Here is a 13,949-nt window from a genome sequence, read left to right on the forward strand (position 1 = left end):
GGTTCACCTACTAAGCCACTTCTATCCCAGAGCATCTGCTGAACCATCTGGTGGTGCTGCTCTCCCCGTGCAGGGAGAGCTGTGCTGCCTTCCCCAGGCACACAGCCCTGCTCCAGCACCATACATGCCTGTGCTTTTCCCACAAGGAAATCATGGAGTGGTTTGGGTTGGAAAGGACCTTAAAGTTCATCTCATTCCAACCCCTCTGCTGTGGGCAGGGACACCTTCCACCAGACCAGGCTGCTCCAAGTCCTGTCCAACCTGAAGGTCTGATCCCCCACTGGGCAGGCAGATGCTTTTTCTTTATCCCAAGTGGCTTTTCCAGCAGTGCAGCTCCAGCTGGGGGGAAGGAGGGTCCCTGGGGTCCTGTTGTCACGGTGCCGGGTGCCCACAGCACATCCAGCACCCACAGCCCTGGAATGCAGGGAGGGAAGGTGACAACATTCCTACCAGGGAACTTCAAGCTACTTCAAAGTTATTATTATGCTGCCAGGGGCTGTTTTCTGGGACTTGAAACATTTATTTATATTTAAAAAAAAAAAAATCTCCTGTTCCTAAATGGTGCCATTTGGGCGTCCAGCTGGCAGGCCAAGAGATCCAGGGATGTGCTATTCCCACATCCCATCCCCATGGGAGCAGGCTCTGTAAACAAGAAGGTACATATATTTTCTGAGTTGACTTGGGTTTTTCTTGAAAGGAGTAGAGGTGGGAGAAATGAAAACAACCAGGGGCTGAGATGTGTAAGAGGCGTATGACGAAATGTTTGTCAAGGCTCCCAAATGGTGGCGGGGCAAAAATAGAAAACTAAGCCCAGGGAGAAGCTGGTGCTGACAGGGAGGGAGCAAGGGAGGGGAGGATCACTTACAGGCTGAGACTGAGGAAGGTAGCAAGTGAAAAACAATTTTTAATTCAATATTCAGGCGAGGCAGCTGGAAATAGCTCGTTTGGGGTATCCTGGAGCCCTGGACACCTGGTCAGGTGGAAGGTGTTCCTGCCCATGGCAGGGGGTTAGAATGAGGTGGTCTTTGGGATTTTTATTTCCTTTTCCTGATTCCTTCAGACCGGTGGATTAGTGTTTGGGTTTAAGGCAGGTCTCTGTGTCAAACAAAGCCCAGCCCTCCAGGCTCTAAATGGAGATTTCCCCACCCTGAGCTGCCCGTGGCTGCCTGCAGCAGGATCTCACGCAAGGCCCAGGCTGGCAGTGTAATCTCCTTGCTGCCAAGATCCTTCTCTTTTCTTCCCTAAGTAGGACGAGAATCCTGATGGTGTAAAGGGGAGCTCGTCTTGATCTCGAGATAGCGGTGCCTGGAGTCCTTATCCGAGGGAGAGCACAGGGATTTACAGGCATGTCAGGCTCCTCCAGGCAGCCCCATGTCCCCCCAGAGGGTTTGTGACGGGTCAGAGTTAATGGTGGAGGTGGAGAGCACCAGTTCCTTCCCACTTTCCCGTAGGAAGAGCACAGGGAGACGTGGCAGTGCCTGCTGACCATGAGATGCCTGGTGTGGCACGGGCAGCAGTGACCAAGAACTGTTTCCTTTTGCTTCTCAGAGTGAGTTAAGCCCAGTTTTGCCAGTTGAGATGCTGTGGTTGGTGGTCAGGGCAGTGCCTGTGCCCGCAGCACTGCTCAGCTCCCAAGGGCAGTGGGGGAGCCCAGCCAGAAACAGGGATTTTACTGTGGCCAGGGCAGTTAATTCTGGTTTGGGGCTGCTTGTGGGGACTGTGCCAGAGGGTTAGATGGGATATTGGGAAGGAATTCCTCCCTGTGAGGAGGGTGAGGCCCTGGCACAGGTTGCCCAGAGAAGCTGTGGCTGCCCCATCCCTGGAGTGTCCAAGGCCAGGTTGGACAGGGCTTGGAGCAACCTGGGCTAGTGGAAGGTGTCCCTGCCCATAGCAGGGGGTGGCAGTGGGTGGGCTTTAAGGTCCCTCCCAACTCAAACCATCCTGTAATTCCATGAAACTAAGCTTTATGGTGGGCTTCCCCCCCACCCCAAGAAGGCAGGGCTGCTCAGCAGAGGTCAGAGGGAGGAAATCAAAGCTCCTGTCCTGGTGTGCAGCCTTGCAAGCTTCCAGCTTCCCAAAGAACAACGAGGACCATGTCACTGCTGCATGAGGAGCTGTGCTGGGCTTTGCAGAGCTGACACACGAGGCTGACAGGGCCCTTGGTGAAGTGGGGTTCAACCACTCAGTTTTGCAACTTTACTCCCCCTACCCCAGTATTCCTGGTAAAATCAAGCAGACCCAGATATATGGGTTTAGTAAACAATTGTTAAAACAAATTGAATTTATCCTCTAGTTTATTTTTCCACTGTGCTGCCCCCTTGTGCTAAATTTTAAAAGAAATACTCTCCTGAGGTGCTGGTAGGCAAGAGATCAATGTCTTCATATTTGCACTGAAAATGCTTTTTCATCCATGCTCGAGCAAAAGAAAAGAGCAGAATTGGTGTTCAATGCAAACTGCTCAGGACTGTCAGCATTCTTGGAATTCACGAGTGGATTTGGGAGGATTTGGTGCTGGAAACATGGCCTCTGGGCACTTCTCATACTCCTTTTCTTCCCTCCTGCAGAAATTGTGCGGGCGATGACGCACGTGATCAACCAGGGCATGGCCATGTACTGGGGCACGTCCCGCTGGAGCGCCATGGAGATCATGGTAAGGCCCCCCTGGGGAAGCCTTGGCACTGGGGAGTGCTCTGGGGCTGCTGGAGTTTCACTCCATCCAGCACCTTTCCACTTCAAATAATTTAAGAACCTGTTCCAGAATGAGCCTGGTGTTGATCAGGAGAAGATGGGCTGAGCTGGGGGTTTGGGTGTCTGGGCTGGTTTAACTGGGATTTCTGTCATTTTGGTTTGATGGAATTCCAGGGGAATTCAAGGTATCTTCAGGTTTGATATCTGTGCTCGTGGCCAACCTGGTCTAGTGGGAGGTGTCCCTGCCCGCGGCAGGGGGTGGAACAATATGAGCTTTGAGGTCCCTCCCAGTCCAAACCAGTCTGGGATTCCGAGAGATTCCAGGAGCATCCTGCTGGTCCCTCTTCCCCTTGCTAAAGGGAAGACTTGAGTTGGTTGTCTCTGTACACTCAAGGACTGTTGGCTGGTGTGTCCTGCAGGATATTTCCATGTAATCAAGTGCTTTCCTGCTGCTTTCTCCCCCACAGGAAGCCTACTCCGTGGCCAGGCAGTTCAACATGATCCCACCCGTGTGTGAACAAGCAGAATATCATCTGTTCCAGAGAGAGAAAGTGGAGGTTCAGCTGCCAGAGCTATATCACAAAATTGGTGAGTCTGAGGCTGCTGTGCCTTTTTGGCTTGTACATCCCCAGAAAGAGAGAGAGCAGGGGGACCTGGGGCTCCAGATGGGAACAGCACACAGACAGGTGTCTTCCTAAAGACCTGAAGGAAAAACCAGTTCACTGTGGCTCTGGTAAAGAAGTATTACTCAATATTATATATTAATATAGTATATTAAGACATATATTAATTATTAATTGCCATGACTGCTTCTTACTCTCTGAGACTTGTGTGGCCCTCGAAAGTGCCATCCCTCCCCTGTATCCAAAGCCACCAATACCTCCTTGTGCCTCTCCCAGGCATCTGAGGAGCAGGGGTGGGAGCTGGTCCCTGCCAGCAGGAAGGGTGTGATGGTGGAAGGCAGAGGAGATGCCTGGTCAGGAGTTCAGGTGCTTCACTGCTGCAGGAGCCAGGATGGGGCTGGAGGCTCCTGAAAGAGGCTTTTTGGATGATTAAGGCAGTGAGTGTCTTCCAGGGAGATGCTGCTGATGCATTAAGGAGTAATAATTATTTTATTTTTTAATTATATTAATTATCTGAATAAATACTCAAGGGCAACAGCAGCATCTCCCTGGAAGACATTGACTGAACGTTGCTGCCAGTGGCAATCGAAACAAGCAGAAGTTGTTTTGCTTTTATTTCATTTTTTAACTGAAAGTCCTGTTTTTGGTACAGCTCTGATCTCTCCCACTCCCCTGAAACGCCCTCCTCTGTTCTCTCTGCAGGGGTGGGAGCAATGACGTGGTCCCCGCTGGCCTGTGGGATCATCTCAGGGAAATACGGCAACGGGGTCCCAGAGAGCTCAAGGGCTTCCCTCAAGGTATCTTTGGGGCATGTTTGAGATGTGCTGCTTTGTGAGGGCAGGGAAATAACCAAGGGGAAAGAGATCCCTCATGAGGAGGCCGGGCTGGGTATCAATAGATCCGCTTGGTTTCTCTGGCAACCACTCTCCAAGTGCAGGAGAATCTGGGTTAGAACAGTGCTCGGGTTCCCCACGCAGAGCTGGGGCTGAGAGGGGCTGGGGCAGGAGGGGGGCTGCAGGATGCTGGGTGCTGTCACACCCAGGGGGTCTGTGGTGCTCAGTGCTCCTCGCTGACACCAGTCATGGAACCATGAACGTTGCAAAAGATCATTGAAATCTCCACAGTTATCCTGATTTTATCCTTTTTGAGGGCTACGGGGTCTCCTCCCTTATTGTGGCACAGGCATGTGATTTAATGGTTTGAAAGATCACAGAGCACTAAAATGTCATGGATTTAGGCAAAAACCCAACTAAAATGGGATCTGGGCCTCTGTACCAGCTGAGCAAAAGCCAGCACTGCCTGGCAGTGCCAACAGAGTGACAGGGGTCCCTGGGCTGGATTTGCTCAGTTTGGTGCTTTTTAAAGGAAATGGGCTATTTAATTGCATTTGGGTTGGTTTTTTTTCCAAACCAAAATGTATTATTAACTCTTGGTAAAGGCTATTGGAGAAGGTGGATGGTGAGAGGGGTCCAAATTAAATTGCTGAGAGTGCAGCAGAACCAGCCTCCAAGTCTGGAACTGGGAGAACTGAAATCCCACTTTGCTTTAATTAATGTTCTAATCTTGAACTGTAAAATCTCCAACAAGATCAGATATTCCCTCACAATTTTTTTGGAGGGGTTTGGGTCAAAATCTTCTCAAGCTGACCAATATTTCCCTTTTTTTTTTCCTCTGCTCTGTGATGGGATTCAATGGTCCAAAAAGAAGAGTTAGGAGGTTACAGGTGCTGGAGCGAGTCCGTCAGCTGCATAAAGCTGGGGTGACGTAGATCAAGGGACATTCTGGTCCTGTCCAGGGTGATGTAGATCCAGGGACATTCTGGTCCTGTCCTAATTGCTTTGGGTAGCAAAACTTTGTGTCATTCAGCCCCCACGACCTTCTGGGTTGGACATGGCTTTTCAAGTGCCGTTACACACACACATATATATATATATGTATAGATTATGCCTGTAATTATAAATGGGCTTAAAGTCCCCATTTTGGAAGATGAAAGCTGGCAGTAATGCAGTGTGATTGGCCTGCAGTGCTACCAGTGGCTGAAGGAGAAGATCATCAGCGAGGAGGGCAGGAAGCAGCAGGGGAAGCTGAAGGACCTGTCGCCCATCGCCGAGCGCCTCGGCTGCACCCTGCCCCAGCTGGCTGTCGGTGGGTCTGGGCTGGGGGCACCCTGGGGGGCTCTGGGGCTGCTCCTCTCCTCTGTGCAGGCAGCAGGGACGGTTTGGGGAAGGGCACTGCGGGAAAAGATGTGTCGTCTTTCGGACAGGCCAAAGGGTGGCTTGGGCTGGGCCTGCGGCTAGAGATGGGTTTGTTATTTAAATGCTTCAAGGATTATTTATCCTGGAATGGTTTGGGTTGGAAGGGAGCGTAAAGATCAGTCAGTTCCACCCCCTGACATGGGCAGGGACACCTTCTATTATTCCAGGTTGCTCCAAGCCCTGGCCAACCTGGCCTTGGACACGTCCAGGGATGGGGCAGCCCCAGCTTCTCTGGGCAACAATTACATGAAATAAGATTGTTTCCAGCACCAGCATGAGCCTGTGATTGCCAGAGTATTTTGGGCCTCCTCAGGGGTCCAACCTGCCTGTTTCCCTGCTCCCTCCCCACAGTTCAGCACCCTGGGCCCACAGACACAAGAGAACAATGTGGTTTTCAAACAGAGGTTCTGTCAAACTTCAGGCTCTGGAGCAAGGCCATGTCACTCCACCTTGTTCCTGACCTCGTTGTGCCTTTATTCCAGCATGGTGCCTGAGGAATGAGGGCGTGAGCTCTGTCCTTCTGGGATCTTCCAACCCGGAGCAGCTGATAGAGAACCTCGGAGCCATCCAGGTAAGTGCAGGTGGTGGTGGCCCCTCCACGGGGATTAGCTCTGCTCAGCTCCCTGGGGGTAACACCCCCACACCTCAGCACCCTCCTTCTCTTCATTTAGTGTTAGTACTTGGTTTTTTGTCTTGCAATTCTATTTATGCACCTTAATTAGGCAAATCTGTGGTGTCACCAGCAGGTTTAATGTATCTGAAAGGGACAGGGACCCGATTCCAGGACATGTTGTGATGGATTCTGTGCTATCACATGTCACCTGCACCCACCTTAATTAATCTCTGTAGTTTGCCACAATCAGCTTCCTCTCCCTCTGCTGTCCTTCCACTGCAGCCCAGCAATACTCCACATATCCAGTTCAGAGGCATTGCCATGATTCTCTCACTGAGTAAAGACATTCCAGCGGTTCCTCCTTTATGGGAGAGAGTTATTAGATGAATGTTTAATATCTGTCACGCAAAAAAAACCTCAGAGGAAATGTTATTTGATAAAATCTGGGTTTAAATTTAGAACAACCTTGATTAAACACAGGCTTCCTTCTACCCTCAGGTCCTTCCAAAGATGACATCCCACATCGTGAATGAAATAGATAATATTCTGGGCAACAAGCCCTACAGCAAGAAGGACTACAGATCCTAATGCAATGCATGAGCTCCCTGGACTGCATGGTTTCCAAGTGCTCTGTACAGCAGTACAGCCCTGAGTTAATCTCTGGTCATGAGAATCATTCAGCACCTGCTGCTCGGTGTCTCCTGTCACTGGACCCTTCGAGATGTGTGCTCTTGCTACTAATCTGCAGTGAAATCTAAAAGCACAGTTGATCTCTCTTCTAACCGAGAATAATCTCGTATTTTCTTACCTTCGACCGAATTCATTAATTTTTACTTTCCTCTTTTGCACCTCATGCTTGTGCTGTGAAAAACACTTGTAAAGCAAAAAAAAAATAATTAATAATTTATAACCTTCAGGTACTTGGTAATTAAAGAAGGATGTACAGATCTATTTTTTCAATGAAGAAAAGCCAGATACAACTTCAGGTTTTAATAAAACCACGTTTGGGAAATCTCAACTATAAAGTTTCTTCAGGTTAACAGATGGAAGGGGCAAGCTCAGACTTTGTTTGCTTTTATATGCTGAATATAAGCTTTAGGTTTTGTTTGTAGTTGAATAAAAGCTGTAAGACAGAGAATTAGTTAGAACTTAGATAGTTCAGCTCCTAACTGTACAGTTATTCCAGCTGTGGAGTGCTCCTGGGAAACATCCCTGAGCAGTGTTAGGAAACCCAACCTCGCATGTCAGGTTACTGAACCAACAGCTCTCTGCAAAATTCTACTTCTCCATAAACCTTAAACCAAGAAAGCCATGATTAAATATTGGGTTTTGCATATATAGAAACCTGCCTCTACTTCTGCCTGCTTTTAGACAGAGCTACTGCAAATTTCAATATTCAGGAGCTTTTAAGGATATAGACACTTATAAATATATATATATAACTGCTGAGAAACTCCCAGGAAAAATCAGGTACGTATTTCGAAAGGCTACATCTGCTTTATTTTGGAATCGGGGATAAGTAAATGCATAGACTCATTTTAAACAGATTTTTGTGAGCATTTACAGGAGTTGATAGCAAGGATGTACATATTAATTTGCCCAGCTGAAGAACCACGTTGTACTTTCCCGTGGATTTGCTCTGTACGACTCCTGTGATTTCAGTCTGTATTTCTCACGTCCTTCCTGGGACACAGCTCTGTACAGTATTTGTAGGACCCTTGTACTTCAGTCCCCAAGCCCAGGGCTCACCTGGGCCAGGTGAGCAGCCCCCAGGGCTGAGTTGTCTCCTCCTGTATTCGAAGCTGTGGTCTGTGTAAATGACTCCTGCTGTATATGAGACCTGCAGTCCGATGGATCCTGCTTGGACACAATAAAAGCATTTTGTGCATCTAATTTATCCCTGCAGACTGTTACTGACAGCGAGAGCTGCTCAGAGCCAGCAGTGCTGGACGTGGAAGTGGGTGTGTGTTGTTCCACAGGGAGACTCTCCTGCTGTCCCCAGGAGGGGCGAGGGCTGGTGACAAGGAGCAGGGACACGTGGGACCTGGGCTGGCTGCACACCTGGGACAGAGGTACCTCTGCAATCTATCCCTGGGGCAGACACCAGTCCTGAGTAATGCTGGGATGGCCTTGGGCTGAGGGAGGGCAGGGTTAGGTGGGATACTGGGGAGAAATCCTTCCCTGGGAGGGTGGGGAGGCCCTGGCACAGGCTGCCCAGAGAAGCTGTGGCTGCCCCATCCCTGGAAGTGTCCAAGGCCAGGTTGGATGGGACTTGGAGCAACCTGGGCTGGTGGGAGATGTCCCTGCCCATGGCAGGGGGTGGCACTGGATGGGCTTTAAGGTCCCTCCCAACCCAAACCATCCCATGTTTTTGTCCTGCAATAAACCCCCGGATATGCTCCTGACAGGTCCCTAAAATCCCAGGGCAGTGTCCCAGCCTCTCCAAGGGGACACTGGCCAGTCCCAGCCACTTCCCCATGTACCTTCCCCTGCCCTGGAAACGTCCCCCAGCTCTGCATTATCAGCTGTGAAAGTTAACTAATGTTCATTGTTACAAAGGCTTCGACCAGCACACAGTTAACAGCTTTATTAATTTAAGAGAATTATCTTCCCAGTAGCAGACTAATTTCCCTCCCTCTGGAGGTACAATTTAATGTTCTCCCTTTCCCTTCGCACGTACGTGGGAACCCAGCAGTGTATTAAAAATAGATTAATTCCCAACTTTTTTTAATTGAAAAGGAGATGGTATTGACCCTTACTTGGAGCAAGAGCTTAAAACTCTGAGGGCAATGGGGGCCCAAGCAGCAGCTCAGCTCCAGGTTAACCCTCAGCATTAACTGAAGAAATTTAATTTCAGTCTATTATATTGATTTTTATATATATCATTGCAGCTTCTAGTGTGGATTGCAAGGGGAAAAAACAACCACCACCCAAAAAAAACCTCAAAAGCAGACAGAATCACAAGTAACAAAAAGAAGACAGCCCCAAACTTTCCCGAGAAGGCCCAAGATGAGGGTTTTTTGCAGCACACAACCCACCCCACTCCCCCACCTGCTTTTGTTTCAGGCTGTCAGTGTTCCCTCTCCTCACTCGCTGAGCTCCAAGCCTCAGCAACTGTTAATACCAAAAAAAACCTACAGTAGGATGAAAAGCTGTTAATAAAAGACTCAGTGAGGTGACAGTAATAGCAGAAGAAAGTGCTGCTTCCAAGCGCTTCTCCAGCCAGCAGATTTTCTGGAAAACACACCTGTCACCTGCTAGAACACCTGACAGGGCAGTGAGAGCCCTGGCAGTACAATGAGTGTACTAATGTTGTTTGTTCAAATATTGGAATTTAAGTACTGGGAGCAAAAACCAGCCCCATCAAATCCTGCTGCTTAGAGAGCTGCCAGCTTGGCCTCCTCTTGGGCTCTGACTGGTTACTTGCTGGAGGCTTGTTAGAAATTTGGGTTGTGTGTGCTAAAAAGCTTAAAATACAGAAATTATATCCTTTATAAAAAAGTGATAAGTCAAGCAAAGTACAGTTGTGCAAGGCAGGCACCAGGAACGTGGAATGTCTCCCTCCTGAGGTGAATGATCAGGCACAAGTGATACAGAAAAATCCACGTATTTTGAGGGGAAACAATCAAGTTAATACAAAGTGTTAAATGCCTGACCAGAAAAGTGATTTCAAGGGCAGCTCTGAAGTGCACCAAACCCATGGGAATTTTCATGGTTTGAATACAGAAACAGAACAGTTCATACCAGGAAGCAAAGGAAGAGTGAACTATGCAGGGGAGGGTTGAGACTGGAGACCTCCCAATCCCAAAGGATGCTGACAAGTGTTACAGTCAGTCAGCAGGCACTGGGTAATTAGGAATCGTTTTATGACTGGTTATTTGTCAGAAATAGAGCCCTTTCTGTCTCCTGCTCTCCAGATTCTTCATTTTGCTCTATTTTCCATAAATCTTATTGAAGTAAAGATTAGCAGAGTAATTGTTACATTAAATCTGATTATGAGCTTTCTCCTTCTTCCCTACAGATCCCGAGTCTGTAATGGCAGGATCTGTAACTTCTGCTCTAGAATTCCATTAATAGCAGTGGAGTTTGGCATTAACAGAACAGCTGCTTCAGTGAGAGCAAGAAAATAAGGGACAGGATTGCCTGATAAACCCATTACAAAAAGCCAGCTAAAGCATTTCTGCTAAGCTGTGCAAGGAAACTGGCAGGGCTTCTTATTTATTGGTGATTTTGGACATGAATGGGAAAAAAAAGTACATTCAAACCACTTCAAAAGTGTTTTTCTAGGAGGTTCAGGGTTTTGTCCTGACTACAAGTTACTTAAAAATGAGGAGTATTTCCCATGAACACAGGAAAAGACTCTTCTCTTCTGGAAGCAGAAGAGAACCTACAAACAAACCTACACATGAAAATACCTACTTTTTTAAGAATGGAAATACAAGGAATTAAATGGCAAAAAAAGCTCCTTTTTATTACAACTTCTCAAGTTACATTGATAAATGGTGGATTGTCACTTTTTTCATCAGGGAGTTTGGCTCTGAGGCTGCTCACCAGACACCCAGGGGCCTTCTGGCCCAGGCTGTGGGTACAGCTGGGCAGTCCCACTGTGGAGCTGCCCCTGGGCTGCAGAACCATCACCCCTCTGTGGTGCTTCACAAAGGTGAGGTCTGGTCACAGCTCACACTCTCCCATTTCCTTCCCTTGCTAAGTAAAAAAAAATTCATTAACTCGGATATTGAATAATACCATGGAAAGTTACCAAAAGTAAATATAATTCCATCAGTTTGGATTTAAACCCTCCCCCCCTTACACTCAAAATACAAAAAAAAATTCCTATTCTGCCCTTAAATGTTTCTATGGCAGTTGAAGTCTCTCACAGAAATGAATTTCTGTGGGGTTTTTGTCTACTTGGATCCTGTGGAGAGCAGAGCAATCAGTCCTGATGAAGCACTTATAGAAAGAATATAGTTTCTGCAGGGAACAGGTTAAGGACATATAACTGTAAAGATACTGCTTTGGTACAGAACATTTAGTAGAAGTTTTATGAAAAAGGAGGAATTGAAATGGTCTTTACAGTTTTAAAACTGAAATATTGTAATCTCAAATACGGCTCAAAATAAAGGCATGAACTTACCTTCAAAGTTAAGACACTCAAAGTTTAGCCTGTTCTCTTAACATTTGTTTTAAAAATAGTTAACTACAGAACATCCTGAATTAACTGCCCTGATTGGCAATGCTAATTTCCTTAAGGAACAAAAGATTTTGGTTGTGAAGTTACTGAAACTAAAGCAATCTGTAAGGTAAGAGCACCTGGCAGCTAACACTGACCTGGGGATTCTGCAGCAAAACAAGCTGCCTCCTCATCCCAAAATTACAACTAAAATGGCAAAGCCACAAGAATTTCTGTAGATTGTCTAAGTGATATTCTTAAAACACCTCACGTCACATTCACGTGACTGGGAGGGGGTTTTCTTTGTAAACTCTACTTTTATGTGACAATGTTCTAAGCTGATGTTCTGCAAAGGACCTGCCCTTCCCAGCAGAGCACAAAGGATACACGGTGGGGTTGAAGTTCTTCAGCACGAAAAAGGAAGCGATGATGACCAGGACCAGGAACAGGGTGTTGTTGTAGAAGATGGAAAAAGTTGTCGCTTCATAGTCTGCAACTTCATTTTTCTTCCACAGAATTCTAGGAGCAAGCAGAAACAATATCTCAGGCATATTTAAATCACTGTATATCAGAGAATGAATGACTGGTTTGGGTGGGGAGGGACCTTAAAGATCATCTCATTCCACCCCCTGCCCTGGGCAGGGACACCTTCCACTAGCCCAGGTTGCTCCATCCAACCTGGCCTTGGACACTTCCAGGGATGGGATATCCTGGCACCCCCACCATTTTGAAGTGTGCAGTACTTTTGTTGTAACCAGCCTCTAGAAGACAGAGGTTTGGGCTCTTAAGCCCTGACAGCTCCCATCCTGCACAGTCACAGTGAGCATCCCCTCTAATCCCAAGTGCATTTGAGACCTTTTCTTGACGACTTGCCCCAGAAAGGCTTTAAGATGAACCAAGAGTTACAGTACAACTTATGCTTTCCAGAATATAGGAAAAACAGGGCACAGTCCCTCATACCCTACCTAGAGCCTTAAGGACATTGAAGGCAGCATTACGACAAGGGAGAGAAGGAAGAGGACAAAGAGGTCACCTTTCATCCTTCTCCTTACGGGACATCTTCCTGTTGTCCGCCTCGGACAGCTTGCGAGTCACCTCCTTGGACACAGCATCCTCTCTTTTCTGGGCTACCCTGTAAGCAACACCACTTATGGTCAACTTCAAAAACTAATAAAAACCCCCACAGCTAAACCCTGGGATTGGAGGAAGTTTTATTTACAGTGAAGAATAAAATGGAGTCAAGACACCAAACAGTTTTGTCAAGTCGAAGGGACAAGTAATAATCAAACTGCTACAAGTAATGTAATTTTGATATAATCAGTAATATAATTTAAATGTAATTTATGGCAATACCCGCTGAGCATGATGGTAGTTCTGCTATTTCACTGTACTCTTAGCTGACAAGACAGGGCTACTCCATAATTACAAGAGACAACAGAAACCAACTAGGAAATATTTCTGTGTAAAAAAGATTTTGGAGTAACGTTCCAGGCATTCTTATTCATAAAAAAAATTAAGTTGTAGACGCTGGTTCTGTTAAATTATTAAATAATAAATTCTAGTTCCAACAGCCACCAAACTTACTTGTGTTTGAGGACAAACTTGACGTTCTTATACGCAAAAGCCACCAGATAGGTACTGATGAGGGTCATCACGCTGTACAGGACTGCGGACTGAACAAGATCCATGTGCCATATCCTCCAGTAAAGCCCTTCGAAGAAGAAAAAATTACATTTTGAGTGGCCTCTCTCCAAGAAAAAAATGCCCCTGCAGGAGCAGCACACAGGACGTCAGCTCTGTAATTCGGCACGGGCTCTGCCAGACCAAACCCAAATCCTGCAAAACCCCTCGGAGCGTTTGAGCCGCATTAGAAACGCTCTGGAAGGGAGAAATGTGCTCCGAGAGCGGCTCTCCGGGCCCCGCCGAGGCAGCGCCGCCGCAGTGACACGTCAGTGCTGCCGCCGCACGGCCCGGACCCACCGCGGCCGGCATCGCCTGCGGCTCGGACCCCGCACGGCCCGGACCCCGCACGGCTCGGACCCCGCACGGCTCGGACCCCTCACGGCTCAGAACCCACACGTCTCGGAACGGGACGATCCCTCCTGGGGTGGGCTCGGAGCCGGGCTCGGAGCGGCAGCGGGACAGAGCCCGAGGCGCGCGGTGGGGAGTCCCTGATCCCCTCAGGGGCCACCGGTCCCCTCAGGGTCCGCTGATCCCCTTCCCAGCATCTCCTGCTCCCCTCAGGTGCTGCCGACCCCCTTCCCCGCGTCTCCTGCTGCCCTCAGGGTCTCCTGCTGCCCCGGGCCCCGCCGCTCCCCTGCCGGCCGCCAGCCCCGTCCCGCCGCTCACAGATGGGGATGGCGGACACGATGAAGGCGTTGCCGAAGAAGAGCGCGGAGGACTTGGCCGAGAGGTTGCGGCTGAAGTCCTGCAGGAGCAGGTCCTCCTCGGACTGCTGCCGCCCGCCGGGGCCGCCCTTGGGAGCCATGGAGGGACCGGGCACCGTCAGCGCCGGGCTCGGGAGCGGCTCCGGGTCAGGAGACACGGCAGGGGCGGGACCGGCACCGCCCGAAAGAGCTTCCGGAGCGCGGGCCGGGCCC

The 13,949-nt window shown here is 48.6% G+C and overlaps 2 protein-coding genes across 4 annotated transcripts in view; one reads left to right on the top strand and one right to left on the bottom strand.

Annotated features, from left to right (window-relative positions):
* KCNAB1 (potassium voltage-gated channel subfamily A regulatory beta subunit 1) overlaps positions 1-8,070 on the top strand; it is a 62,064-nt gene extending 53,994 nt beyond the window's left edge. For all 3 annotated transcript variants that reach the window (XM_064665702.1, XM_064665703.1, XM_064665705.1), the window contains exons 9-14: positions 2,565-2,650; positions 3,156-3,276; positions 4,014-4,108; positions 5,336-5,456; positions 6,049-6,137; positions 6,678-8,070. In XM_064665702.1, coding sequence (XP_064521772.1) covers positions 2,565-2,650; positions 3,156-3,276; positions 4,014-4,108; positions 5,336-5,456; positions 6,049-6,137; positions 6,678-6,767 — 602 coding nt within the window. In that variant the 3' untranslated portion in view covers positions 6,768-8,070. The remainder of the gene's footprint in view (positions 1-2,564; positions 2,651-3,155; positions 3,277-4,013; positions 4,109-5,335; positions 5,457-6,048; positions 6,138-6,677) is intronic.
* Positions 8,071-10,624: 2,554 nt separating this feature from the next.
* Positions 10,625-13,944, bottom strand: SSR3 (signal sequence receptor subunit 3). Its single transcript, XM_064665706.1, has 5 exons — positions 13,699-13,944; positions 12,934-13,060; positions 12,383-12,481; positions 11,737-11,868; positions 10,625-11,150 (listed from the first exon to the last, which is right to left on the bottom strand). The coding sequence occupies exons 1-5, from the start codon at positions 13,835-13,837 to the stop codon at positions 11,084-11,086; spliced, it is 564 nt and encodes a 187-aa protein (XP_064521776.1). The 5' UTR covers positions 13,838-13,944; the 3' UTR covers positions 10,625-11,083.
* Between the last annotated feature and the right edge of the window lie 5 nt (positions 13,945-13,949).

This window comes from Pseudopipra pipra, chromosome 10 (assembly GCF_036250125.1).
Source record: "Pseudopipra pipra isolate bDixPip1 chromosome 10, bDixPip1.hap1, whole genome shotgun sequence".
NCBI lineage: Eukaryota > Metazoa > Chordata > Aves > Passeriformes > Pipridae > Pseudopipra > Pseudopipra pipra.